The 27,646-nt window shown below is 32.5% G+C and overlaps 2 protein-coding genes and 1 long non-coding RNA gene across 3 annotated transcripts; 2 read left to right on the forward strand and 1 right to left on the reverse strand.

Moving 5' to 3' along the window:
* Nucleotides 1–6,144: 6,144 nt before the first annotated feature.
* On the reverse strand, nucleotides 6,145–7,328 carry LOC135136496 (uncharacterized). The gene is made up of 3 exons (XR_010281713.1): nucleotides 7,218–7,328; nucleotides 6,518–7,157; nucleotides 6,145–6,465 (listed from the first exon to the last, which is right to left on the reverse strand). It is a non-coding gene; the product is annotated as an uncharacterized LOC135136496 (long non-coding RNA).
* A 1,641-nt stretch (nucleotides 7,329–8,969) lies between these two features.
* LOC135136628 (5'-AMP-activated serine/threonine-protein kinase catalytic subunit alpha-like) lies at nucleotides 8,970–10,270 on the forward strand. The gene is made up of 3 exons (XM_064065997.1): nucleotides 8,970–8,987; nucleotides 9,058–10,042; nucleotides 10,101–10,270. The coding sequence occupies exons 1-3, from the start codon at nucleotides 8,970–8,972 to the stop codon at nucleotides 10,232–10,234; spliced, it is 1,137 nt and encodes a 378-aa protein (XP_063922067.1). The 3' UTR covers nucleotides 10,235–10,270.
* A 12,888-nt stretch (nucleotides 10,271–23,158) lies between these two features.
* On the forward strand, nucleotides 23,159–24,620 carry LOC135136394 (putative uncharacterized protein DDB_G0286901). Its single transcript, XM_064065644.1, has 3 exons — nucleotides 23,159–23,174; nucleotides 23,335–24,364; nucleotides 24,421–24,620. The coding sequence occupies exons 1-3, from the start codon at nucleotides 23,172–23,174 to the stop codon at nucleotides 24,552–24,554; spliced, it is 1,167 nt and encodes a 388-aa protein (XP_063921714.1). The 5' UTR covers nucleotides 23,159–23,171; the 3' UTR covers nucleotides 24,555–24,620.
* Nucleotides 24,621–27,646: the final 3,026 nt, after the last annotated feature.

The raw sequence follows: 27,646 nt of genomic DNA on the forward strand, positions 1-27,646 counted from the left end.
TGTGCATTCGGACTTTCCCTTTTTTCGGTATTTATGTTTATTGCACTTCACAGAGAAGCATTTCAATATTTCCAGTTGGTTCTCAACCACCGAAACCTTCTCGTGAATCCGTTACTCACTTCATTTTTAACGCAGTTTTGTGCAAATTTATGCCATTCAGTGTGGGTTGTACTTATTTATAGTAGGTAAGTTAATATCTAATAAAGTAATCATTTTAATTTTTACGTGTTTCTGTTATTTTTGATAACTGTACGTAGATAACAAAAGCAGTTTTTTCAGATAAGCTGGAAAGACCACGATTAATCACTGAAGATACTCCCACTGATTATGAAGAACTTACGGTGATTGTTTTTGAAAATGAGGCGCTATAAAATATTGCAAAGGTATGTTACTGCAATTTTTTATGAACTAATGCTAATGAACATAATTTTATTTTAGATTTGAAACAAATACAAAACACATGTGCGAAACGAAAGAAATGCTAAAGGAAACGAGTGAAAAAATCTCCAAGATGGAAACGTCATCAAATCTGACAACTGAAAAAGAAAACAAAAACAGAAATTATGCCGCCAAAACCACACCTAAACAAATTTTGACGAATTACAAGATTATGTTTGCATATTAGAACAAGCAGATTTCTTTGTAAGTTAAAAAAATACAATGAATTCATATATACATATATACCATTAATATTGGATATTATATACCGGTAGATGCCTGTAATACTACGATACTTTTTGGTAACTTACTATTTACACACACATTTCGCTTCATTGTAAAAAGTATTGACGAGATTTTCCTGATAGGCTGTACGTTTTTGTCAATGCAACCATTTTACGATTATCCGTTAGATTCAAGTAAATTTAGCATTTTTAAAATACAGAATTTGTCTTCTGCTCTAAGCTGTAATCCCTTAAATTTAATAATAGTCAAATACTTGCTATTGCCCATAGATGAAAAAATGATTGCATTTCCATTAATCCGTGCACTCTAACGGGTTTTTCTTTTCAGTGCAATAAATTGAGGCAAACTTAAAAAACTTAGATTATTGAAATTATTGTTAAAACAGAATTAATTACATATACTGTGGTTTTACAGTGCATTTTCAATCAAGTAACTCCAACAATGCGATTCAATTGTCTTTTCCCTTTATTCTAGTTTTTTTTTTAATATTTTTTGTAAATAGATTTGTTTATGTTTTTAAGACTGATCTATAGTTTATTATAGTTTTTTTTTTAATATTCTTTGTAACTAAATAGATTTCTTTGTGTTTTTAAAACTGATTTTTCTTTAAATAGCATATTTTATTGCAACGTTTATTTTTGATTATATATTGTACCATATCCTTTTTTTTGTTCATACTAATTATACTCGTAATTACCTTATGTAGATTTGTTTGTGTTCTTAGGAGTGGTTTATCTTTAATTTGTTTAATTGACATATTTTTTATTTGTTTATTGAAGTTCATTGTTGGTTGTACAAAATTGTAGTAAATTTAATTTTTTTACACTAATTTGTTTTAACTTTAATTAACATATACTTTGTTTTGGGCTTTACTTGGTAATTATAACGAATTATAATATTTTATTTAACCTAAACAATATAAAAAATAGTTATTTATCTTATTAGTGGGATAGAGCCATTATTACAGCACTACGAGTGTGAAGATTGCAGAAGACGAGGTCGTTAGCCCGAGTCATCTGTAATCACACGAGTTGCTGTAATATGCTCTAGCCCACGTATGAAATACAAAACTTTATCTACAACTGCCCAAAAATGAAAAAGAAAAAAAGCCGATTAAATTTTTTTATTAATTAAAAATCAAGAATCAAGAGAATTTTTGCAGTGTTATGACAACCGCTCAAATTTGTTGTAAACAACGCGTCAGTTTTTAGAAAAAAAATGTTGTTCAATCGAGAAATGAGTGATTCTGAATCAGAAAGCTTGCCTTTCGAAACAGAAGAAGCTGCTACAAACCTAGTGTCTTCATTGTTCCCTGATAAATCAAAAACTGAATACGAAAAACGGTTCACTGACTGGTGTGCATCCAAGAAAATAAATCATGAAGCAAGATAGAAGGTGCTGTTGCCATTTTTTGAAGATTTGTCGAAAAGTTATAAATGCAGCAGCCTTTGGGCTGTATGTGAAGGTACTGAAGGTTATATCGACACTTCGATTGAAAACAAGAAAAAGACCGCTTCTGATATTCTTGGAGGTGATCCTGGAGCCAGAACAAGTACGGCCAGTAGCTACAACCGAGATTCAAGCATTGTTAGAAGAGAAATCTTAAATACTGGAGCTGTAACAAACATTTTGTTAACAAAACCTAAGCATTATGGACAAAGATACAAATAATTTCATTTCATCTGGTATTAATATCAGTAATTGTAAGAAATGTATTATCGACGTGTATAGCAAATAAGTTAAGAATTAATCAATGTAATTTGTTGTAATTTACATGTTAATAAAATTCAACTAAGAAGTGGAGACCTTCATTACACCACTAGTGGTGTAATCTTTCTATTACACCACTAGTGGAATAAGAGGGTTTATTACTCAACTCAAACAGTGCCGAATGAGTTGTGTAATAAGGCCTTTATAAAGCAGTTGTAGATAAATAAAATTATTTCAGCGTTTTATTTATTGCATATTTTTTTCTAAAAATCAAAATATAAAAAACGTCTTAAAATGGACAATAAGTGCCGTCTCTATGACGTCAGTAAATCACGTCAATAATTCGTTACAAAATGACGACTCTAAGACGTCAGTACATCACGTCAATAGTTCGTGAGAAAATGACGTCATCTAGACGAGACATTTGACCGTCATGGGTACGTCAATATCACGTGAAATCTTTGGTTACTATGACGTAAATGATGACCATTTATTCACGTGAAAAAGACGACATCATGTTGCCTGGGGTCATTCAAGAAATAGCATACCACACGTGCTCGGCTTTTTTTTTCAACCATTCATCGTAATGCACTTATGATAACTAGGTATGGTATAAATTATCAGCAGATGCAACAAGTTATACATCCATCAAATAAACCATGTATAAGTACTCACTGATGCAAAGATAAACTTCATGGACCAGTAATATTTAGGTATATTTATAAATTGTTATCAGTAATTAGTGTTAATAATAGTTATTAATGCAATCAATCTTTTCAAGTGTAATTTAAATCAAATTTTTACTATTTTTGTAAATCCACGTCGTTATTAGTTTAAGTCCCGGATTTTAGACAAAACAGATTATTTTTATTTTTTAATAGTATTAACGAAACTTAGAAATAAGATTTATTTGTGTATGAAGATCATAAAGAAAAATTTTCTCAGCCGATTTGAAATTTGAGGCTGAGACGCAGCCGGGGCCTACAAATCGAATTAGGTTGAAAAAGTTCTCTTTGGCCAAGGTGCATACAGAAAAATAATAGGTCGTGTAAGTGGTTTTGAGGTTAGAATTTTTTCTTTCGTTGCTGGAGGAAAAGTTATTGAAAATTGATAAAAACCAAAATGTTACTTTGTTCCTCTTCTAAGAACTCTAATTAAAAAAATGTTAGTCAAAAACACAAGTCCAAAGATGCACAAGTCAGTCCAAAAATTGACAAATGAGCCCAAAAAATAATTTTGACAAAAAGGTGACACTTCTTGGACGTGACTGGGGACGTAAAACGACTAGATTTGTAATGGTCGCCTAAAACTGACTTTTGAGTCAAATAGAATTATTGATAAGGAATCAGCTAAACTGACTAAAATCTGCGTTAAGTGCTCATTTCTTCTTTTAAGCGCCTAAACAACATCCCTACTAAAACTTTAAATATTGGAAATGGGAAGATTTTTTTTTTACGAAACGGGTAGAAGCGGGCAGCGTTACGTCATCTTGACCGCCCCTGAATTCTGTACAAAACCTGCATCCTTCGTGCAGACGGCGCTATAAATTCCGCCAGCTCGACTAGGAACCGCGCCCTCCGCTTCTGCAATATTTTTCTGTATTATTTACCTCAATTCCATTTTAAATGTTCAATTTCTTAAAACTCTTATATTAACGACAACTGAACAAGTATTAAAGCTTCAAAAGAGCAATTAACAATATTTAAGTTTGTCATACAATCTTGTGAAATTTTAAACAAATAGAACATAAGATAATTTATATGACAATAAATAAACACAAAAATATCCGGTCACCGTTGCGAGGAAAAAGTCTCGGTGATGTAATTTTTAACGTTGCGAGGAAATGCCTCGGTGATGTAGTGATGATAACGACGATAATAACGGTGATAACTGCCTAAGGGAAGAAATTATTTTAACCCCCCGCCAGTCCGCAATATAATAAATTTTGTTAATTTAACTGCCGTTAATGAACTATTAGCAATCTTGTGTGAAGAACTAAGAAGTGTTACAATGTAACACTTAAGGATATGCATCCAGAAACCTCATTCGTAACTAAACAAACAAAGGTTATCCTGACTAAGTGAATTTCATGAAATCTCCTAGTACGGGTCCGTTAAATTGTGTTAGCACCAGTAAGCGATTAAAATCCTAACCTGACCGGTAAATTTACAAACAATAAAACAAATTTACAGCACGTGTAGCGTCGGTCGAAACACTTTTTCCGATTAGAAAGCCGCAAGAATTAGCTGCGCATATTGGAGAAAACTGAGCGCCATCGGCGTTACTAATTTATTAATTATTAATTTTCTAGTTAATTTAACCTAGCTAACTTAGAGCGTCTTTTCACAACAGCGAACCAAACAATAATCACGCTGTCACCATGCTCTCGCCATGCCGCTGTCTTGTCTACTCTACCGCCCTCTAACTAAAACATCCCCTAGCGAGCTACCAACTACCTATGGTTGCCTATGTTTAACGATTTTTTTGATTGATTTTTTTTTTTCAAATTCAAATTATTCAAGTCACTGAGTGTCGGAGCGCTAGTGATCTTATGTTTTTGGAAGAATCAAAAATAGGTACAACTTAAGCACTTAAAATCGTTGAACAAAAAATAGTTTTAACACACAAAATACCACTGTTCGCTACAGAAAAAGTTGTATCAAATTAAATTTAATGACGAAATTTTTCGGTGTTGAGAAATGTAAATATAATCCAATAGGAGTATTATTTTACATGTACCTATAATTTGTATATGAAAAAATGACACTTATTCCCGCAAGAACAAGTAGAAAACAAAGACGGAAAATTGCTATGGGAATTAATTGAAGAAAGAGGTTGGGAAGTCTTGAATGGGGTGAAGGAGGGGGACAAGGAGGGGGAATTTACCTGGATAGGTAAAAGAGGGGAATCGGTAATAGACTACGTAATATTAAACGGATTAGCAGAAGAAGAGGTAGAAATATTCAAAATAGGGGAAAGAGTGGACTCCGATCACATGCCACTAGAAGTAAAATTGAGGGACATCGGTAGAAGGAGCGGATGCTTAAGTAATGAAGTAGGAAAAGAGAAGAAGATATGGGTATGGAATGAAAAAGGAATTGAGCATTATAAAAAAAATGTGGAAGTGGAATTTAAAGAAAAAGGAACTGAAAAGAAAATGGAAGAATTAAAAAGAGAAATTGAAAAAGTAGCCATAAGAAAAGAAATTGTAACGAGAAATTTAGAAAAGAGAAACAGATGGTGGGATAGCAGATGCAGAGATTTAAAAACAGAAGTAAGGACATGTTTACGAAGGTGGAAAAAGGGGAAAGGTATAAAAGAAGAGTACTGGCAAGCAAAAAATAATTATAGAAAACGATGCAAAGTAAAGAAAGAAGAGATACAGCAAGAAGAAGAAGAAAAAATTAAAGCCTTAAGAGCTGAGCAAGAGGCATGGCAGTATACAAATAAAGAACGGAAGAACAATATCAAATAATTTGTCAAACTTATACACAAATTTTTGGGTTTCTTTTGCCTCAGAAGGCAGCGCTTGTAAGGCAGTATATGTATTTAAAGCAAATACAACACTTCCACTTAAAACTTGTGGAGCTAAACTTGGAAAGCAGTGGGACATATACGAGCCTCTATTAATTTTGGGGCAAGTCTGTTGTCTAATTCTTTGTCCGATTCATTAAAGCGCACAAGTTCCACTTTGTACTTTGACCATCTCTTACAAATATATACTTCATCAGGTTATTCGTAACAGCCTTTAATAAATGCAGTACATCAAAAATATAGTCATTTTTTTATCATCCGCATAAAAATAAGTATCTTCATTTGATTTATATTTTGGACACAACAGCCATAATATTTATACCAATTTTTTTCCAATTTCTCTTGCATCATTTTTTATTATGAAGCTCTCTGAGCATAATAACTGCTCCACGTCTAAAGTTTTTCCCATCCCCAAAACCCCAAATTATGTAGTCCAATCACTTCGTCTTGAGCAATATGGTAAAATAATTGTTTATTAAGACTCATTTCGTCAATAGCTAAAACCCAATTTTTGTCTATTTCACTCATGTTATCAACCTGTAAAATAAAATATATAAATTAATTGCGCAGGCAAATGTAATTTTTATACCTTAGTAGAATGTCAAACATAACATCTTGCAAACCAGGAGAAAACTTTAATTTTTCTGTAATTCGCAGTAAAGTTCGTTTGCATGGCAAATGGAAAACCTTGGAATCCAGCAAAATATAATGATAAACACAACTGTAAAACCTCATTGGTATAACGTATATTTTTTCACATTATTGCGAAATCTGATAAGGTTTTGTGGCTTTTAGAAACACTAACTGCTCACCGGCTGGAAATTTTGACACCATTTGTAAATAATATAATGTTGCACGATGATAAACTATAGGAGACTCATTTCCAGCAAGATGGAGCTCAAATACCACCTACGACATGACTGAATTAGTCCACGGACTAGTCTGAAGACGAATTTTGTCACTCGTATGTTAGTATTTTCCAAGCTGTGAAACTTTGGAAAACATGATTTAACTATTTAACTATTTCCCAAGATGACTTAGTTGCAACACTTGACACATTATGATAAATTATTTCTAGTTTAATTTTCGTCTAATCAGTATCCTTCAACTTCTTTTGATGTAATCCGGAAGTACTAATTTCTTGTAACCTTGTCTAACCAAAACATTTAAATGTGCAAACTGATAAATAACCTAATTTAAATAACGTAACAACAATTGAAACCATGTGTCTACGGTTAAAAATAAACCCTTCGACAATTATATAGCAAATTTTTAATGTAGCTACTTACTTGATTCATTAATTATAGTTTTATCAACCACTCATATATCCATATAGTAGTTAATCCATATTGCGTCTCGAGCTAATGAAAAAATTTCACTTGATATTTTGATAAGTAAGCAGCCACAAGCCATAACCTAAGAGATACATAATAACAAACGTACATGGTCATTTTTAAAATAAACATGATAAGATAAAAGTGAATAAACGATACCCAAGTAAAGTGCCATTGAACTTAACTGCAATAATAAACAAACTGTAATTTGTGTCTGTACTTTTACTCATAAATTATTTACAACATAATATTTTACATTTTCCAAGTTTTTGCTTCCTCATATTGCTTTGAAACCTTTGAAACTACAGAACACTCAGATATATATTATGTCATTCAAGACGGCTGCTACATTATTATTATTAAGACTATATTTTTAGAATATGCTCCAAAAATAGCTATTTTACGGACTCATTGGGTGATATAGCTATTTTTGTAACAAGTCCTAAAATACTGTTTTTGGACTCATCTGCTATTCAGCAACGATTACGCAAAAACGGTATTTTAGAACCTTGTTACAAAAATAACATTATCAGTACATGCTTAACTTCGACTTTTTATGTTTATGCATCGACTATTGAGCACGTGACCAGAATAAGCGGCGGCAGATAAAAAATATGCATATGTATTAAAATAAATGAAACTGATTTTGTCTCGTCCAAACAAAGGAGAGGATAATTATTATCAATTTAGCTATAATGGAGCAAAAGGTTTTGAATATTATTTTGGGGTAATTTTGATTATTATCAGATATAAGGGACATTTAAGTTGGGAGAAGCACATATTTTTAGTTACTGCACTGCTATGATTCAAAAAATTTTGGTATCACGTGGAATACAGGAGTACCAAGATGTTATAAATATGATCCCGTAATTACTACATGTAAATATAACTTTGAAAATAATTATGAAGTGCCATACATTTACTTACCATTAATTATTACTGATTTTCTCTTTTATAACAATATATTCAGTATTTTTCGTACACAATAATTAAAAAAGATAACATATTATTTTGTAACATTCGGAGTAGAACATAAATAAATAATCAATGTAAGTATAACAATTGTTTATCTTTGCGTAGAAAAACTTTTGGGAAAAACCTTGACGATATCATGAATCTGATCAAAATGAACCAAATTAAAGTACATGATTAATTACGCTAATTATATTATTTTAATTGATAAAAATATAAGTGATACATAAAAAAAAATAAAAATGTATATATAAATTTACCAGTTATTTTAAAGTGAGCTTTTAACCTAAAAATGACCTTAAAGCGTAATGGATGAAGGATAAATTATTGAATTTATCTTAAAATATTTATAATATTTAAAAAGTTAAAAAAATCTCAGCAACAATCAAATGTATGTCATCTATGGATCGTGATGCTATATATTCAAGTCCATAAACAATAAACAAAAGTTTAAAGGTTTTATGAAGTAATAAAAATACTAAACATGATTTAAAATTTTGTATTTATCACAAGAGATAAAAAAAATTATATAAGTTACCAAAAATATAGTTAGCCCGTCAGTTTATTAGGAAGAGTGTCTGCAAACGGTACGTTATTATTATTTTTTTACAAAATTTAATAAGAATATGGTCTTTATTTCAATGGAATTTAATGGATCTAATTCGAATTAAATCTTAATTTAAGAATATTCTGATAATAATTAGAGATAAAAAGTTTTAACTGGTATTCCAACCAATGAATAATTTACCCCGCGTATTAAACAAATAAATCGTCGTATCTTCACCCCTTTTCTTTAACTTGTGTTTCACGTGCTTATTTTCAGATGAGGAACCTAATTTTCAGGCTTTGCCTATTGGTAGCAATACTCAGCTGTGCACATTCTAGACACACAAAAACTGTAGAAAAAAGACAGTGCTCAGGCAACAACTGCAACACATGTAACGGCGGGAGTTGCAACACATGTAACAGTGGAAATTGCAACACATGTAACGGTGGAAATTGCAACACATGTAACGGTGGAAATTGCAACACATGTAACGGTGGAAATTGCAATGCATGCAACAACAATGTTTGCTGTTCAAGTGTAAGTTGTAACCAATGTGTCAACCAATGTTCCAACAACTGTAACAATAACGTATCTTGTAAAAATAATTGTGTGAGTGGATGCGTCACGACGTGCCAAGGAAATAATAATTGTGCGGGGTCTTCATGTTCCCAATGTATCAACAAATGTGGCAATCAGTGTTCCAACAGCCGATGTGTAAACGATTGTTTTAAATCATGCGACTGTACTAATACTAAAGAAGTCAATGATTCCGTTGTGTTGCTTCCATCTTCCGAAGCTTCAAGCGTAATTGTTAACAACACTAATAATAATCTCGTTAATTTAACTACAAATGTTAACATAGACAACGTCGTTCACAATTTCAATAACATAAGTATTCCGGTGTATGTGAACACCACCAACATTAATAATATCAATTTTTCTCATCAGTCGTCTGAAACAGGCTCACGTCAAAACTCAGATCTTACACAACCCATCGTGTATCCTATTCCTTATCCTTATCCCATTCGGGAAACCATACAAGCTCCCCAAATTAGGGACAACTGTTGCTATGTATTGCACCCACGAACCTGTTATAATGATAACGAAGGCAACAACAGATGTTACATTAGGAGAAGTCGAGAATGTTCTAATGCGTGTACATCACCAGTGATTTCAATAGAACAAGCAACCACAACTAATTCAGGATGTCAACGTGTTAATAGTTGGCCTTACCAATATTGTGGAAATTATGTTCGTCGAGGTATGAAGTTTTGATCATTTTTGTTGGAAAAAAGAAATATTTAAACTGTTTTGACTAGATTGTAACCAATGTTACACCTGTGGAGGCAGCTACAACCCAACCCAATGCTTCAGGCAGTCCGGATGTTCGGATGGTTGTAGACAGGCAGCACCAAACTGTGTTCCGAGCAACAATGGACTTCAATGTTACTAGTAATGAGAAATTACTAATTCTGTTATTGATTGTAGTCATAGAAGAGTAACGAGGATCCTTAGGATTATTTACTAGACATTTTATTATTATTATTATTATCATTAATATTGAATAAAATATAGTTTGTTCTCTTTTAATTCTATTATTCTATGCTACCTAATAAAATTTGACTAAAAAGAACCAGTAACTACGAAAAAATAACATTAAAACAGTCAACTCCTTTCTCATAATGTTGATACAATTTGCTCCACTAGAAACTATAATTTTACACAATTATATGTATTGTATGGTCGTTAAGTACATTTTTTTCGGACATCAATAAAACAATAATTGCAAAATTAGAGAAATTTTTGCTTATTTAGCCAGAGCCTGACATAAGCGGAATTTTTTGTTATATGATTGCTTAATTAATGAGAGAAGAGATAGTTACGAAATCATATTTATCTAGTTTAAGTTTTGTCTAGGACAATTATCTTGCCTAGTATGTCAAGGAAATTCATTATTAGAAACTATTTGTTAGTGTATTATTATTGCGATTTGTTATTAGCAAATATTTATTAGATAAGCTTACTCTATCATACATGTTTTTAAAACTGTGAAGCATCAAAGGGCACATTCATCACGTTATTTAAACAGGTTTTAAACATACCTTATTCGGTATAAAAAACATACTATAAAGAAACTCATTTTTTATTATGTAAAAATGTCATTGTAAGTTCTTCATCGCGATAATAAAATCTTACATATATGTTTCTTTGTAAGTTAACTCAGAAACTTTCTCTACCTTGCGGAAGTTTATCGTTATCCCTTCTATGATTTGTAGAATTAACTCTGCTGCAACCTTCGATCTGCATCAATTTTGATAAGACTTTACTTTATATAGTTTATGTTGTTGAAATCGAAAGCAGTATACAACAGCTCGCTGCTTTGGTCAAATGGATTTTGAGGGTGAATCATATTTCGTTTTAAAACCATGGTGAAATCTGGACTCCTCTCTGACTGAATCAACTGAATAATAATCGTTCCCGCAGGTCGCCTCTATTTAAACGCATACTCTCCTTCTAGAGGTTTCGTGATCGAGGTCTTTCTGGAATCCGTCGCGACTTCCGCTTCCAGGCCTTTCTTTAGCGACCGCCGCTCGGCCAACCTGACACCGCACGATGAGTCATCATCGCCGTGCTTACTGGAACCCATAGGAGTCGTAGCGGGGTGACGTATATATTTCTTTCGTAACAATATGATAAAAGTCGAAGAGGTTTTAAGATTAAAATAGAACGAGAAAACACGTGAAGACAAATCAGTTTGGTCCTAAATACAGGAAGTAAGTATAAAAGGAGATAATGTTGTTTTCCTCTACAGAATATGCAGATTAGTGACTAATTTATTTGCAGCTGATGCAGTGCAAAAAACTTGGAAAAACATAAGAGATACATATATAAAAGAAAGAGAAAAAAAGATCACCCATTCAAGAGACAAGCCCTATGAAGAACAACGGACTTTATACAAGTACCTAGAGTTTCTGGAAAAACATGTAACCAGTAGAAGGTTCAAAGTGTCAGACAATGCGTTAAGTTGGATATTATTATAATGCAAGTTTTAGAACTAGTGTACTAGTACATAGTACAAAAATTGGTCGGAAGTTGTTTCGACGGAACTTCAAACGCTCCTGAAGTACAATGAAACATCCAGCATTTTCCAGTTGAGATTTTTCTTTACACAATTTTATGATGACGTCATCAACATTTTTGCAAGGATACGTATATCAGTTTGGATTGGTGCAGTGTAATACTAAAAATGACACTATTGTATTCCCAAAATTTGCTATGAGAAAGGAGTGAGCCGTTCCTGATTTATCAATAAAATAAAATGACTCATTCATTAATTGTTTTGAGCCACCTGTTTAAATAAATCTAAAAAATATGAAGGCAACGATAAACCACAAGTAAAACTCATCATATTTTGCACATTTTGGGAAGAATTTATTCGGGAAAATTTTGAGATGACGTCATCAATGTTTTGGGGTTGATAAACAGATACACTTTGATCAAAAATTTACCATGCATATGATAACCTTAAAACATCTCCAACATTTCAAAGCATTTGGTTTTGTAATTCCTGATCAAATCAATAAAATAAAATCACTCAGTTATTAATTTTTTTGAGACACCCTGTATAAGCAAATCTAAAAAATATTAATGTAGTAATAAATCACAAGTCTAGACTCATAATATTTTCGACATTTAAGATAGGATTTATCAGCTAAATTTTGAGGTGACGTCATCAGTTTTTTAGGGGGAATGAGCAAGTACATTTTGATCAAAAATTTAGCATGCTTATGATAACTTTAAAACATCTGCAAGAGTTCAAAGCATTCGGTTTTGCAGATTCGTCTGTCTGTCCATCTGTCCGTCTGTCTGAAGTCCCGATTTTTATTAATGTGACTCGAAAAAATTAATGAATCAATCAATTTATTTTATTGAATAAATCAAGAATTGCAAATTGAATACTTTGAAATCTTGTAGACGTTTTAAAGTTTCGTCAGATGAAAAATTATTAATCAAAATACATCTGTTTATTCTCCTAAAAAAAATTATGACGTCATCTCAAAATTTTGTCGAATAAATTCTACCCAAAATGTGCAAAATATGATGAGTTTTTACTTGTGATTTATCATTGCATTCATATTTTTAAAAAATTAATGAATGAGTCAATTTATTTTATTTATTAAATCAGGCTCACCTCATTTTCACAGAAAATTTTGAGAATACAATACTGCTATTTTTAGTATTATATTGCACCAATACAAGCTGATATACGTGTCTTTGCCACAATGTTGATGACGTCATCACAAAATTGTGTAAAGGAAAACTCAACTTGAAAATGCTGGATATGTATCATTGTACTTCAGGAGCGAGGGAAGTTTTATCGAAACAACTTTCGATCAATTTTTTTTTTGAGCAATTGTTAATCCGGTTAACACAAATATAAACAAGTGTGTTTTCGTAAAATGCTGGATGTTTCTTTGTACTTTAGGGGCGAAGGAAGCTCTCAAAACAAGCTTCGACCCATTTCGACTCCTTGGCTGATAGAAGCTTTTATCGTATTGTGTCACGAAAGGAAATGGATACGACCCAATGACTTTTACCAAAAAACGAATGATACTAAATGATAATTAACATTAACCACTGGAGCTTTTTCGTAATGAAATATAAAAAAATTGGTCTAAAGAGTTTAGACAGTACTTCCCTCGCTGTCGGAAACTTGACGACTGCATGCCTATTGTGTTTTTTTTCTCATTACATTTTTGTAGTGGGAATTTAAAAAAAAATTGTGATGACGTCATCAAAATTTTTGCAAGGACACGTATATCAGTTGGGATAGATGTAGTGTAATACTAAGAATAAAATTATTGTATTCCCAAATTTTCGGGAAAATGAATTGGGTCGTTTTGAATATTGATTTCTTATAATCAATAAAATAACGAAACAATTTACTCACGTATACGGCGCCGGTGTGTAATATCTAGAGAGCGGATTTCTGTCGGGCTAGGCAAGGCCAAACTCGGTACGGCTCGTACGGGATGCGAATTCATTGCGGTTGCGGACTGCACTTCGTTTATTTGAGATTAGAATAACGCTGTTTCGTTGCACTCTGCTGTTAATTCCCGTTCTCATTTACTTAGCCGTTTGATTAATAAATCGTTAATTATATTTATGGAATTAGTACCGATTAAATTCAGTGATTATCTATCACCCGCTACTGAGTCCCGGCGATCCAGTGCGTCCCCACCTATAATCGTGACGTAGCCCGACAAAAATCCACTGTCTAGTAATATGAAAGGCAACTGAAAATCGTTTATGTATAAACATTCTTAATTTAATATGACAAGCGTAACAGCATACGTGAGAGTCAAACAGAGAAACTGTAAACAAAACGACCATCGGTTTTATTGCTTCGACTTCCGCTTATTATATAAAACATTGGGTTTTATTTCAATTCTTGACGGTGAAATTCACAATTGGTTGATTATAAACATGTCTATTCCACATTCGCGGAACCTAGACAGCGCACACGTCTGTAATGTTAAAGTCGATGTAAATAAGCGTGCTACCCTTATGTTTCAACCGAGTTTTTACTTTAAAAAATTTTGTGTCTACCAAATTGGCTTGGTCCAATGTAATACTAATAATAAGTGTTGCCTTTAATTTAATCAATAAAATAAATTGACTTCATTAATTTTTTTGAGCCACCTCTTAAGAAAATCTAAACAATATGAATGAAGTGATAAATCACAAGTACAGACTCATCATATTTTTACGCTTTAGATAGGATTTATTCGGCAAACTTTCGAGCTGACGTCATCAAATTTTTTGAGGGGGGATTAGCAAATACATTTTGATAAAAAAGTTAACGTGCTTATGATAACTTTAATACATCTCCTATGTTTCAAAGCATTTGGTTTTGTTGTTCCTGATTAACTCAATAAAATAAATTCACGCATTCATTAATTTTTTGAGTCACTCTGTATATGCAAATCGAAAAAATTTGAATGGAATGATAAATCACAAGTACAGACTCATCATATTTTGTACATTTTAGATAGGATTTATTCAGCAAAATTTTGGGGTGACGTCATCAATTTTTTAGGGGGAATGAGCAAATACATTTTGATAAAAAATTTACCATGCTTATGATAACTTTAAAACATCTCCAAGATTTCAAAGCATTCGGTTCTGTAATTCCTGATTAAATCAATAAAATAAATTGACGCATTCATTAATTTTTTCGGTCACCCTGTATATGCAAATCGAAAAAATTTGAATGGAATGATAAATCACAAGAAGAGACTCACCATATTTTGTACATTTTAGATAGGATTTATTCAGCAAAATTTTGGGGTGACGTCATCAATTTTTTAGTTGGGATGAGCAAATACATTTTGATAAAAAATTTACCATGCTTATGATAACTTTAAAACATCTCCAAGATTTCAAAGCATTCGGTTGTGTAATTCCTGATTAAATCAATAAAATAAATTGACGCATTCATTAATTTTTTTGAGTCACCCTGTATATGCAAATCGAAAAAATTTGCATGGAATGATAAATCACAACAAGAGACTCACCATATTTTGTACATTTTAGATAGGATTTATTCAGCAAAATATTGGGGTGACGTCATCAATTTTTTAGGGGGGATGAGCAAATACATTTTGATAAAAAATTTACCATGCTTATGATAACTTTAAAACATCTCCAAGATTTCAAAGCATTCGGTTCTGTAATTCCTGATTAAATCAATAAAATAAATTGACGCATTCATTAATTTTTTCGGTCACCCTGTATATGCAAATCGAAAAAATTTGAATGGAATGATAAATCACAAGAAGAGACTCACCATATTTTGTACATTTTAGATAGGATTTATTCAGCAAAATTTTGGGGTGACGTCATCAATTTTTTAGTTGGGATGAGCAAATACATTTTGATAAAAAATTTACCATGCTTATGATAACTTTAAAACATCTCCAAGATTTCAAAGCATTCGGTTGTGTAATTCCTGATTAAATCAATAAAATAAATTGACGCATTCATTAATTTTTTTGAGTCACCCTGTATATGCAAATCGAAAAAATTTGCATGGAATGATAAATCACAACAAGAGACTCACCATATTTTGTACATTTTAGATAGGATTTATTCAGCAAAATTTTGTGGTGACGTCATAAATTTTTTAGGAGGGGACGACCAAATACATTTTGATCAAAAATTTACCATGCTTATGATAATTTTAAAACATCTTCAAGATTTCAAAGCATTCGGTTTTGTAGTTCCTGAGTAAATCAGTAAAATAAATTTTGCGCATTCATTAATTTTTTTGAGTCACCCTGTATATGCAAATCCAAAAAATATGAATGGAGTGATATATCGCCGCATTAAAAACTTTCCTATTGACAATTCAACAGATCAATATAATTTTAAGAAATCCAACTTTCCACTTATGTATCATATGTTATCTAATGCTGATTGGACCTCTGTATATTTAGCAACAGATGTCGAAAACGCCTGCAATGCTTTCTACAGTATACTTGATGAAATTATTGCAACAACAACTCCAAAGTTTCGCAGATATTCGTCCCAAAAAGCGGCTTATCCCGTTTGGTACAGTAGTGAAGTTAGACATTGCCTGAAATTAAAGTTTATTGCTCATAAAAATTACAAAGACTGTCCTTCCGAGCATCATTACGAAATATTTAAACAATACCGTACAATGTGCAAGAATCTTATTGAGCAATCTTACAAAAATTATGTATTAGAGGTAGAAAATTCTGTCAGTACTAATCCTAAAAAATTTTGGTCTTTTCTGCAGAACAAAAAAAACAAGACTAGAATACCAAGTGAACTAAGCTACAAGAATGTTAAAGTATCAACTCCTACCACAATAGTTGATGCTTTTTGTGATTACTTCTGTAGTACATTTATTAATTCAAACATTAGTTGTAAACATACGCAGATGATACAAAATGTATCAAACGATTCTGTTAATGTAAAGTATATAAGTGAGGAGGAAATACTAAATACTTTAAAAAGGACTAAAAATAACTTAACAGCAGGTCCAGATGAAATTCCAAATTTTCTTTTAAAAGATTGTGCTGCAATATTTGCAAAACCATTGCATTCCACATTTAATCTAATTATAAAAACATCTCATTTTCCCTCTGTTTGGAAAAAAGCTTGTATTACACCTGTATTTAAGAAGGATAATCCAGCCAAGATTGAAAACTATCGTCCAATAGCATTACTATGCAATTTCTCAAAAGTTTTTGAATCAACCATTTATAAACAAATATATTCTACACTGAAACATTCAATATCACCATATCAACACGGTTTTGTAGAAAAACGATCCACCATTACCAACTTAGCCTACTTTACGCAATATGTCTCTGAAGCTATAGATGGCAAAAGTCAAGTTGATGTGATATTTACGGATTTCACTAAAGCATTTGATACAATAGATCATTCATATTATTACATAAACTAAAATTAATTGGATTTTCTGAATCACTAATACTTTTGTTAAAATCTTATCTTCGCGGCAGAATAAATTGTGTCAGATATAGAAATTATACCTCTCAAACTTTTACCCCTAATTCAGGCATACCACAAGGCTCCAACTTAGGTCCGCTTCTTTTTCTGTTGTTTATAAATGACTTACCAAATACCATCTTCAGTGAAAAGTTATTATTCGCAGATGACTTTAAAATATTCCACAGGATAGACAGTCTAAATGATTGTCTACTACTACAAAACAATTTACATAATTTATATAAATGGTGCATCCTAAATTGTCTAGCTTTAAACTTAGATAAATGCAAAGTTATGTCATTTTCAAATAAGAAAAAATTTATTGAATTTTCATACAATATAAATGGCACTAACTTGACACGAACTACTGAGTTTAAAGACTTAGGTATTTTGTTTGATGAAAAACTCAGTTTTGTCAATCACGTGAATGACATTGTCAGAAAAGCATTTGTAAACTATGGCTTTATATACAGAAATTGTAGAGATTTTACGAACGTGAAATCCCTTATTACTTTATATTGTAGTCTGGTAAGGTCAAAATTAGAGTACGGTAGTCTTATTTGGTTCCCTATTTATGAGACTCATAGTTGGCATATCGAGTCTGTTCAAAGAAAATTTTTAAAATTCGTAAGTTTTCTCCTTGACGGTAGATATCCTGAAAGAGGCTGTGACCATCATATGTTACTAAGAAGATTTAATGTGAATTTATTATCAACTAGAAGAATTATTTTAAGCCTTCACTTTTTATACAAACTAGTTAATAACATCATTGATAGCTCTCTGCTTTTATCAAAATTAAACTTTGCGGTACCTAGACATAATTCCCGCCAACATATTATTACATTTTACCCCAAAATAGGCCGAACAAATGTATCAAACAATTCACCGGTAAGTGTTATGTGTGAGCATTTTAATCAAATAGCTAATGAATGTGATCTTTATTTTACACCATTTAAAGAGATTTCTGATTATGTTATTAAGTATTTAGAATAAGCCTAATTTTTAGTATTATTATTGTCTTTAATTTCACGCCGTTTGCCTTAATCTTAAGTATTGCATATTTTCCTGTAATTGGGTGTAACCTGTAGGGAAATAAACTATTATTATTATTATTAATATATCACAAGTACAGACGCATCGTATTTTGTACATTTTAGATAGGATTTATTCGGCAAACTTTTGAGCTGACGTCATCAAGTTTTTGGAGGGAATAACCAAATATATATTGACTAAAGATTTATGATGCTCTTTAGAGCCTTAAAAGATCTGCAACATTTTAAAACATTCGGGTTAGCAGATTCAAAATTAAATTGCAAAATGTTGTTTTATGCTTTTGATTTTTTTTTCCAAAAATCTGGACGTTTCGGGTAAAAACTGAATTCGGAGTCGTAAACTACATGTGTAGGACTATGTTATTTTATACAATTTAAGACCCATTTACTATGTACAATTTTGAAGTGACGTCATCGCATTAGTGGTGGGGATGATTAGACAAATTTTGGTTAGCGTTTTACCATCTACATGATATTCCTAATATAAGTACAAAATTTCACAACAATCGGTCCAGTACTTTCGGAGATTATCTGTCTAATAAAAATCCGGGACGGCAGACGGACAGACGGACGGACAGACGGACGGACAGACGGACGGACAGACAGACGGAAATGGGAGCCCTATTTTTTCGTATTCTAGGAGTCATGAAAGATCGAGAAAACGTAAAACTAGAGAGTCGGCCGACGGACTCGATTACAATACTTCCTTTGCTTACGCTCGGGAAGTAAAAACGAGGAGCCAGTTTAAAAGCGATGAACTGGGTTTGCACCCCCAAAACTACGACCGAAGTCCTTCCAATCTGTAACGTCATGGCTGAGGTTGGCTGACTAAAAGAGTCCATCGGGAAATTGTCTGCTTTCATATTTTCCAAATGGGTCTCCGTTTCCATCTGTCTGTCTGTCTGTCTGTCTGTCTGTTCGTCCGTCTGTCCGCTGCCTGTACCATTCAATTTTATTAGAGAGATAGTCTTAGAAACTAACGGACCGAATGTTGTCAAATTTTATATGTGTATTATGAATACAACGTAGATGGCGAAACGCTAAGCACACTTTGTCTACTCATCCCCACCAAGAACGTGATGACGTCACCGCAATATTCCACATAGTAAATGGGTTTTAAATTGTATAAAACAACATTATCCTACGCGTGTATGTAGTTTATGAATCCATGCTGAGTTTTTGTCCTAAACGTCCAAATGTAAAAAAAAATCAAAATTATATAATCTGCAAAACCGAATACTTTGAAATCTGGCAGATGTTTTAAACTGATGACGTCACGTCACAATTTTGTCAAATAAATCCTATCTAAAATGTGCAAAAAGCTATACTTGTAATTTATCACTACGGTAAGATTTTTTATATATGGTTATACAACGCGACTCAAAAAAATTAATGAATGAGTCAATTTATTTTATTGAATAAATCACGAACTGCAAAACCGGATGCTTTGAAATATTGCAGACATTTTAAAATTTTTGTAAGCATGTAAGTTTTTAGTCAAAATAGATCTGTTTGTTCCCCTCAAAAAATTGATGACGTCATTTCAAAATTTTGCGTAATAAATACTACCTGAATTGCGCAAAACTTGATGAGGTTTTACTTGTGATTTATCATTCGTTCATACTTTTTAGATTTGCTTATACAGGTGGTCCCGATAATAAAAATAAAAATCGCAAAATCAAATATTATAATAATAAAATGCCGGATGTTTCTTTGTACTTTAGGGGCGAAGGAAGCTCTCAAAACAAGCTTCGACCCATTTTGACTCCTTGTCTGATAGAAGCTTTTATCGTATTGTGTCACGAAAGGAAAAGGATACGACCCAATGACTTTTACCAAAAAACGAATGATACTAAATGATAATTAACATTAACCACTGGAGCTTTTTCGTAATGAAATATAAAAAAATTGGTCTAAAGAGTTTAGACAGTACTTCCCTCGCTGTCGGAAACTTGACGACTGCATGCCTATTGTGTTTTTTTTCTCATTACATTTTTGTAGTGGGAATTTAAAAAAAAATTGCGATGACGTCATCAACATTTTTGCAAGGACACGTATATCAGTTGGGATAGATGTAGTGTAATACTAAGAATAAAATTATTATATTCTCAAATTTTCGGGAAAATGAATTGGGTCGTTTTGAATATTGATTTGTAATAATCAATAAAATAACGAAACAATTTACTCACGTATACCTACGTATCAGAGGCAACTGAAAATCGTGTATGTATAAACATTCTTAATTTAAGATGACAGGCGTAACAGCATACGTGAGAGTCAAACAAAGAAACTGTAAACAAAACGACAATCGGTTTTATTGCGTCGATTTCCGCTTATTATATAAAACATTGGATTTTATTTTAATTTTTCACGGTGGAATTCACAATTGGTTGATTTAAAACATGTCTATACCACATTCGCGGAACCTAGTCAGCTATGTTTCAACCGAGTTTTAACTTTAAAAAATTTTGTGTCTACCAAATTGGGTTGGTCCAATGTAATACTAATAATAAGTGTTGCCTTTAATTTGATCAATAAAATAAATTGACTTCATTAATTTTTTTGAGCCACCCTTTAAGAAAATCTAAAAAATATGAATGGAATGATAAATCACAAGTACAAACTCATCATATTTTCTGCATTTTAGATAGGATTTATTTAGCAAAATTTAAGGGTGACGTCACCAATTTTTTTAGAAGGGATGAACAAATACATTTTGAACAAAAGTTTACCATGCTTATAATAACTTTAAAATATCTCCAAGATTTCAAAGCATTCGGTTTTGTAATTCCTGATTAAATCGATCAAATAAATTCACGCATTCATTAATTTTTTTTGAGTCAGCCTGTATATGCAAATCCAAAAATATGAATGGAATTATAAACCACAAGTACAGACTCATCATATTTTGTACATTTTAGGTAGGATTTATTCAGCAAACTTTTGGGGTGACGTCATCAATTTTTTAGGGGAGATGAGCAAATACATTTTGATAAAAAATTTACCATGCTTATAATAACTTTAAAACATCTCCAAGATTTCAAAGCATTCGGTTCTGTAAATCCTGATTAAATCAATAAAATCAATTGACGCATTCAATAATTTTTTTCAGTCACCCTATATATGCAAATCGAAAAAATATGAACGGAGTGATAAATCACAAGTACAGACTCATCATATTTTTCACATTTTAGATAGGATTTATTCACCAAATTTTAGGGTGACGTCATCGATTTTTTTAGGGGGGAAGAGCAAATACATTTTGATAAAAAAATTACCATGCTTATGGTAACTTTAAAACATCTCCAAGATTTCAAAGCATTCGATTATGTAATTCCTGATTAAATCAATAAAATAAATTGACGCATTCATTAATTTTTTTCAGTCACCCTGTATATGCAAATCGAAAAAATTTGAATGGAATTATAAATCACAAGAAGAGACTCACCATATTTTGTACATTTTAGATAGGATTTATTCGGCAAAATTTTGTGGTGACGTCATAAATTTTTTAGGAGGGACGACCAAATACATTTTGATAAAAAATTTACCATGCTTATGATAACTTTAAAACATCTTCAAGATTTCGAAGCATTCGGTTTTGTAGTTAATGAGTAAATCAGTAAAATAAATTTTGCGCATTCATTAATTTTTTTGAGTCACCCTGTATATGCAAATCCAAAAAATATGAATGGAGTGATATATCACAAGTACAGACGCATCATATTTTGTACATTTTAGATAGGATTTATTTGGCAAACTTTTGAGCTGACGTCATCAAGTTTTTGGAGGGGATAACCAAATATATTTTGACTAAAGATTTATGATGCTCTTTAGAGCCTTAAAACATCTGCAACATTTCAAAACATTCGGATTAGCAGATTCAAAATTAAATTGCAAAATGTTGTTTTATAATTTTGATTTTTTTTCCAAAAATCTGGACGTTTCGGGTAAAAACTGAATTCGGAGTCGTAAACTACATGTGTAGGACTATGTTATTTTATACAATTTAAGACCTATTTACTATGTACAATTTTGAAGTGACGTCATCGCATTAGTGGTGGGGATGATTAGACAAATTTTGGTTAGCGTTTTACCATCTACATGATATTCCTAATATAAGTACAAAATTTCACAACAATCGGTCCAGTACTTTCGGAGATTATCTGTCTAATAAAAATCCGGGACGGCAGACGGACAGACGGACGGACAGACGGACAGACGGACGGACAGACGGACGGACAGACGGACGGACAGACAGACGGAAATGGGAGACCTATTTCTTCGTCTTCTAGGGGTCATGAAAGATCGAGAAAACGTAAAAGCAGAGAGTCGGCCGACGGACTCGATTACAATACTTCCTTTGCTTACGCTCGGGAAGTAAAAACACATTTTTTATTGAATTATTTTGTTTAGATGGCTCCCTACTTTCCCCTACACAATATAAATATACTTACTTAAGAATTTACACTCCTAACTAGTCAAGTTTTTAATTAAAAAAATATATATTTTAGTCATTGTTACAAAATTTGATTAATTAGGAATATTTTATAATAGTTGTAACATCTTAAAGGTGTAAAAATATTTCAGCAAAAATTAAATTTGCATTTTAGTATTGTGGTACGGTATAATCATATCCATATATATTAAATCAAAGTTTAAAGGTTCTCATGAAGTAATAAAAAAATCGGACGTCATTTACATTTTTATTCTTATCACAAGAGATAAAATTTGCGTGTTATATAAGTTAGCAAAAACATAATTAGCCCACTAGTTCATGAGCAAGAGTGTTTGGCAATGGTATGTTCTTTTTAACAAAATCAGTTATAATTTAATTATAGCTACTTAGTTATAATTAAATTATAATTATTATGTATATATTTCAAACGTGAAATGAAACCTTTGCTTTGTTTTCAATACCATTTTAATTAAGGTATATTTAACCAGTGCTCATTTTCAGATGAGAAGCCTAATTTTTAGGATTTGCCTTTTGGTGGCAATACTCAGTTATGCACATTCTAGACACACAAAAACTATAGAAAAAAGACAGTGCTCAGGCAACAACTGCAATACATGCAACGGTGGAAATTGCAACACATGTAACGGTGGAAATTGCAACACATGCAACGGTGGAAATTGCAACACATGCAACGGTGGAAATTGCAACGCTTGCAACAACAATGTTTGCTGTTCAAGTGCAAGTTGTAACCAATGTGCTAACCAATGTTCCAGCAACTGTAATAACAACGTATCGTGTAAAAATAATTGTGTGAGTGGATGCGTCACGGCGTGCCAAGGAAATAATAACTGTACGGGGTCTTCATGTTCCCAATGTATCAACAATTGTGGGAACCAGTGGTCCTCAAAAGACTGTCTTAACGATTGTTCTAAATCATGCGATGGTACTTCTGTTACTACGAACACTATTACTTCAGACGTAAATAAAGATTCTGTCATATTGATTCCAGCATCTTCCGACGGTTCGAATGTAATTGTCAATAACACGAATAATAATCTTGTTAATCTAACTACAGTCATTAACATCGACAATGTCGTTCACAACATCAATAACATAAGTATCCCGGTATATGTGAACACTACCAACATTAATAACATCAATTTGTCTCAAAGTCATAAATCGACTAACAACGATGTTACAACTGACATTGAACGACCCGATTTCCCGATGCCTCTTCGTGAACAATCATTACCATATTATCCACCGATTTATCCTTTTCCACCGAATTATCCTTCACCACCGAGTTATCCTTCACGACCATCTGGAGACAACTGTTGCTTCGTGTTGCATCCAAGAACCTGCTATACTGATAATGAAGGCAACAACAGGTGCTACATCAGGAGAAGTCGAGAATGTTCTGATGCATGTACATCACCAGTGATTTCAATAGAACAAGGATCCACAACTAATTCAGGATGTCAACGTGTTGGTACTTGGCCCTACCAATATTGTGGAAACTACATTCGTCGAGGTATGAATTAGTAATAGTTCTTGTGGTAAAAAATAATTTCAAACTCTTTTGGTTAGACTGTAACCAATGTTACACCTGCGGAGGAAGCTACAATCCAAGCCAATGCTTTAGACAATCCGAATGTTCGGATAGTTGCAGAAGCGCAGCACCAAGTTGTGTTCCGAGTCAATCTGGACTCCGGTGTTATTAGTTTAAGACATTATTACTACTTGTTATTGTTGTTCACGTGAAAAATAAGAAGAGTCCTTACCATTGACTGAATTTTTATTATTGTGTCTTTGTATCGTATATTATCTTCTTTTTTTATTTTATCGTTCCTCTCCATTTGACATCCAACAAGATCTTGCCGTTCCATGGGCAAAATTTGCTACCTCTCTTACTGAAGGAAATTTGATTTTAAACTAAATCCATATACTGTCACTTTGTATGCCTATGTGAGAACGCAATTCCAACTATTTACAAGGTGGCTGAATTTACGTCAAAATTACTGGTTCTTTGCAAAAAAAAGTTGTTGATGAACTTGAGCAGATTATTTTAGAATAAGACAACTTCATCAAAAAATTACAAAATGAAAATTTAAGGTTACAAGAAAAATTTGGTCTAAAGTTGTTTCGACAGAACTTCCTTCGCTCCTGAAGTACAATGAAACATATCCAGCATTTTCGAAAAATTATAAAATTTGATTTTGCGGATTTTATATTTTTTAAGAACCCCTATATGTTGAAATAAACATATGTAAATATATAATACTGAAATAAATGTAAAGAAGCATGGTACGCGTATGTTTCAAATAAGTTTTGGCTTTACATAATTTTGTGATGACGTTAGGTTGGTGCATTAATACTAATAATAACGTATTATACTACCGCCCCCCCCCCTTCCAAAGTTTTGGGAAAAATGGTGTGAGCCGTTATTGATTTATCACATCATATTATCATAATTTACACAATTTAGATAGTATTTTTTCGACAAAATTATAACATGAAACGTCATCAATTTTTTGGAGGAATAAAGAAATTTTGATTAAAAATTTACCATTCCTGCAATAACTTCAAAACGTCTGCCATAAAATAAATTGAGTCATTAATTTTTTTGCATCACCCTGAATAAGTAAATCGAAAAAATAAAGGAACACATAGTTGGAAATAAAACTTTTCGACTTAACGAGGGGAGTCAATTTTACAACACAATTTTGTTCCTCTTGATACAGATGCTTTAAAAATGATAATGAGATGTAACCCTTCTCTTCAGTAAATGTACAGTTAACACCCCAAAAATTATCAGGAATTTTGTATAACATTTTACAATGTATCTTTGGAACTGCAAAAGTGAATACACTGAGATTTTTGGGGCTCCTGATCGTGGCTGTTCTCCTACCCACGACGGTGATTTTATCTATCGCAAGCACTGCAGCACAGCACATCTTCATGACGAACATGCCGTACGAGCAGGCCGTCGCGGTCGTAAACTCGCAGTTGGGTCTCGGCTATACGAAGCCAACAGCGTCACGTCATCTCGACCGCCCCTGACTTCTATTCAAACCTGCGTCTTTTGTGCAGATGGCGCGATAAATCCCACCAGCTCGACTAGGAACCGCGCCCTCCGCTTCTGCCAAGTGTTTCTGTGTTACTTAACCTCAATTCCATTTAAATATTCGCTTTCTGTGACTCTGATATTAAACTACAACTGAACAAGTGTCAAAGTTTCAAATAGCGATAAGCAACAGTTAAATTCGCCATACACTCTCGTGAAATTTTTAAACAGCAAAGAATTCGTATCTGAAATTAAGACTGAATATCAGACAAATTATATGATGGAAGCATTAATCAACAAGATATTTACAAAACCAAAAATAGCAAAGATTTATAAAAACAAAGACATAGCAAAAAATCTGGAGGTTCAAAATGGCGTCAAAAAATATGTCTCCCAGAAATGTGCTCAATCCTGTGGCGTTGTGCAAATAATGGTCGAAACCAAAGGAATAAAATGCATGTTCCACATGATCTACAATGTCCAACGAGAATTTACAGTTCAAACATGTGCTCGGTTTGAAAATCCTCTTTTAACATGGCCGCTGCCAGAACATAAAATTTACATTGTGTAAAGTTATGCCACACTTCGTCAATTTACGTGATGTGAAATTATGCCTTGATCCAAGTGCTTGGTTATAAACAAAACACATGATAGATAAACAACACAAAATGTCTCCGGCATTGCGAGAAAAGCTTCTCGGTGATGTAACTTTTCACGTTGCGAGAAAATATCTCGATGATGTAGCTTTGCATGTTGCCAGAAAAATATATCTCGATGATGTGATGATGATACCTCAATCAACGATATTATGAATTCTACCGTACTTCCACGGTCCTTTTCCCAGAGTGGGATAAGGTTAGGTTAGTTTTAACTGCCGTAAATGAACTATTAGCAATCTTGTGTGAGGACTTAAGAAGTGTTATAATGTAACACGTAAGCATAAGCATCCGGAAACTTATTCATGACTTAACAAACAAAGGACGAGTCCTGACTAAGTGAATCTCGCAAGTACTTTAGCGAAACAAATTTCAGGACCGTTAAATTGTGTTAGACTTAGTTAACGATTAAAATCCTAACATGAACTGTGCAACCCAACACACCTCGCTACCAACCCTCTCACTATAATTCCCTAGCAGCTACCAACTACCAGAAAAGAACTAAACGTGCACATGGTTGCCTATGTTTAACGATTTTGTTGAATAAATTTTCGTTCAAATTCAAATTATTCAAATGCGATTTCGCGCCGCGAAATTTTAATTCAAATTCGGTCACCACAATCTTTTGCAAAAAACTTGTTTTACTTTTGTCCAATAGTGTATATATATGTAGGCTTCCCGTAGATAACCTTTCTAGAATGTCAGGTCATTCTGTTAATAATTCTTCGTTTAGGAATGTAAGAAAATTGCAATTCGTAGTGATTCACTTTGGAAGGGAAAACTGCGAAAGAAACCCATGAAAAGATTTTTGTTACTTTGGGCGATTCATAGTTTTCTAATGAAGAATTTTGCGTTTGAGTTAATGAGTTCAAGCATGGAAGAAAAAAATACTTGTAGAGTGAAAAATATTTTAACAAAAATTAATTAATTAATTGTGGCCAGGGCTACTGTGTAATAATAGATACAAGTTTAAAGGTTTTTGTGAAGTAATAAAAATATGAAACGTCATTTACAATTTTATTTTTATCGCAAGAGATAAAATTATTATATAAGTTAGCCAAAATATAATTGGCACGCCAGTTCATTAAGAAGA

This window comes from Zophobas morio, unplaced genomic scaffold (assembly GCF_036711695.1).
Source record: "Zophobas morio isolate AGI-343-1 ecotype UQ-CSIRO unplaced genomic scaffold, CSIRO_AGI_Zmor_V1 ptg000026l, whole genome shotgun sequence".
Lineage (NCBI taxonomy): Eukaryota > Metazoa > Arthropoda > Insecta > Coleoptera > Tenebrionidae > Zophobas > Zophobas morio.

What these genes read in the sequence shown, in the direction of transcription:
- LOC135136394 (XM_064065644.1), top strand. An exon ending in TGGAAACTACATTCGTCGAG is followed by an intron (nt 24,365 to 24,420) that starts GTATGAATTAGT and finishes TCTTTTGGTTAG; the next exon opens with ACTGTAACCAATGTTACACC.
- LOC135136628 (XM_064065997.1), top strand. An exon ending in TGGAAATTATGTTCGTCGAG is followed by an intron (nt 10,043 to 10,100) that starts GTATGAAGTTTT and finishes TGTTTTGACTAG; the next exon opens with ATTGTAACCAATGTTACACC.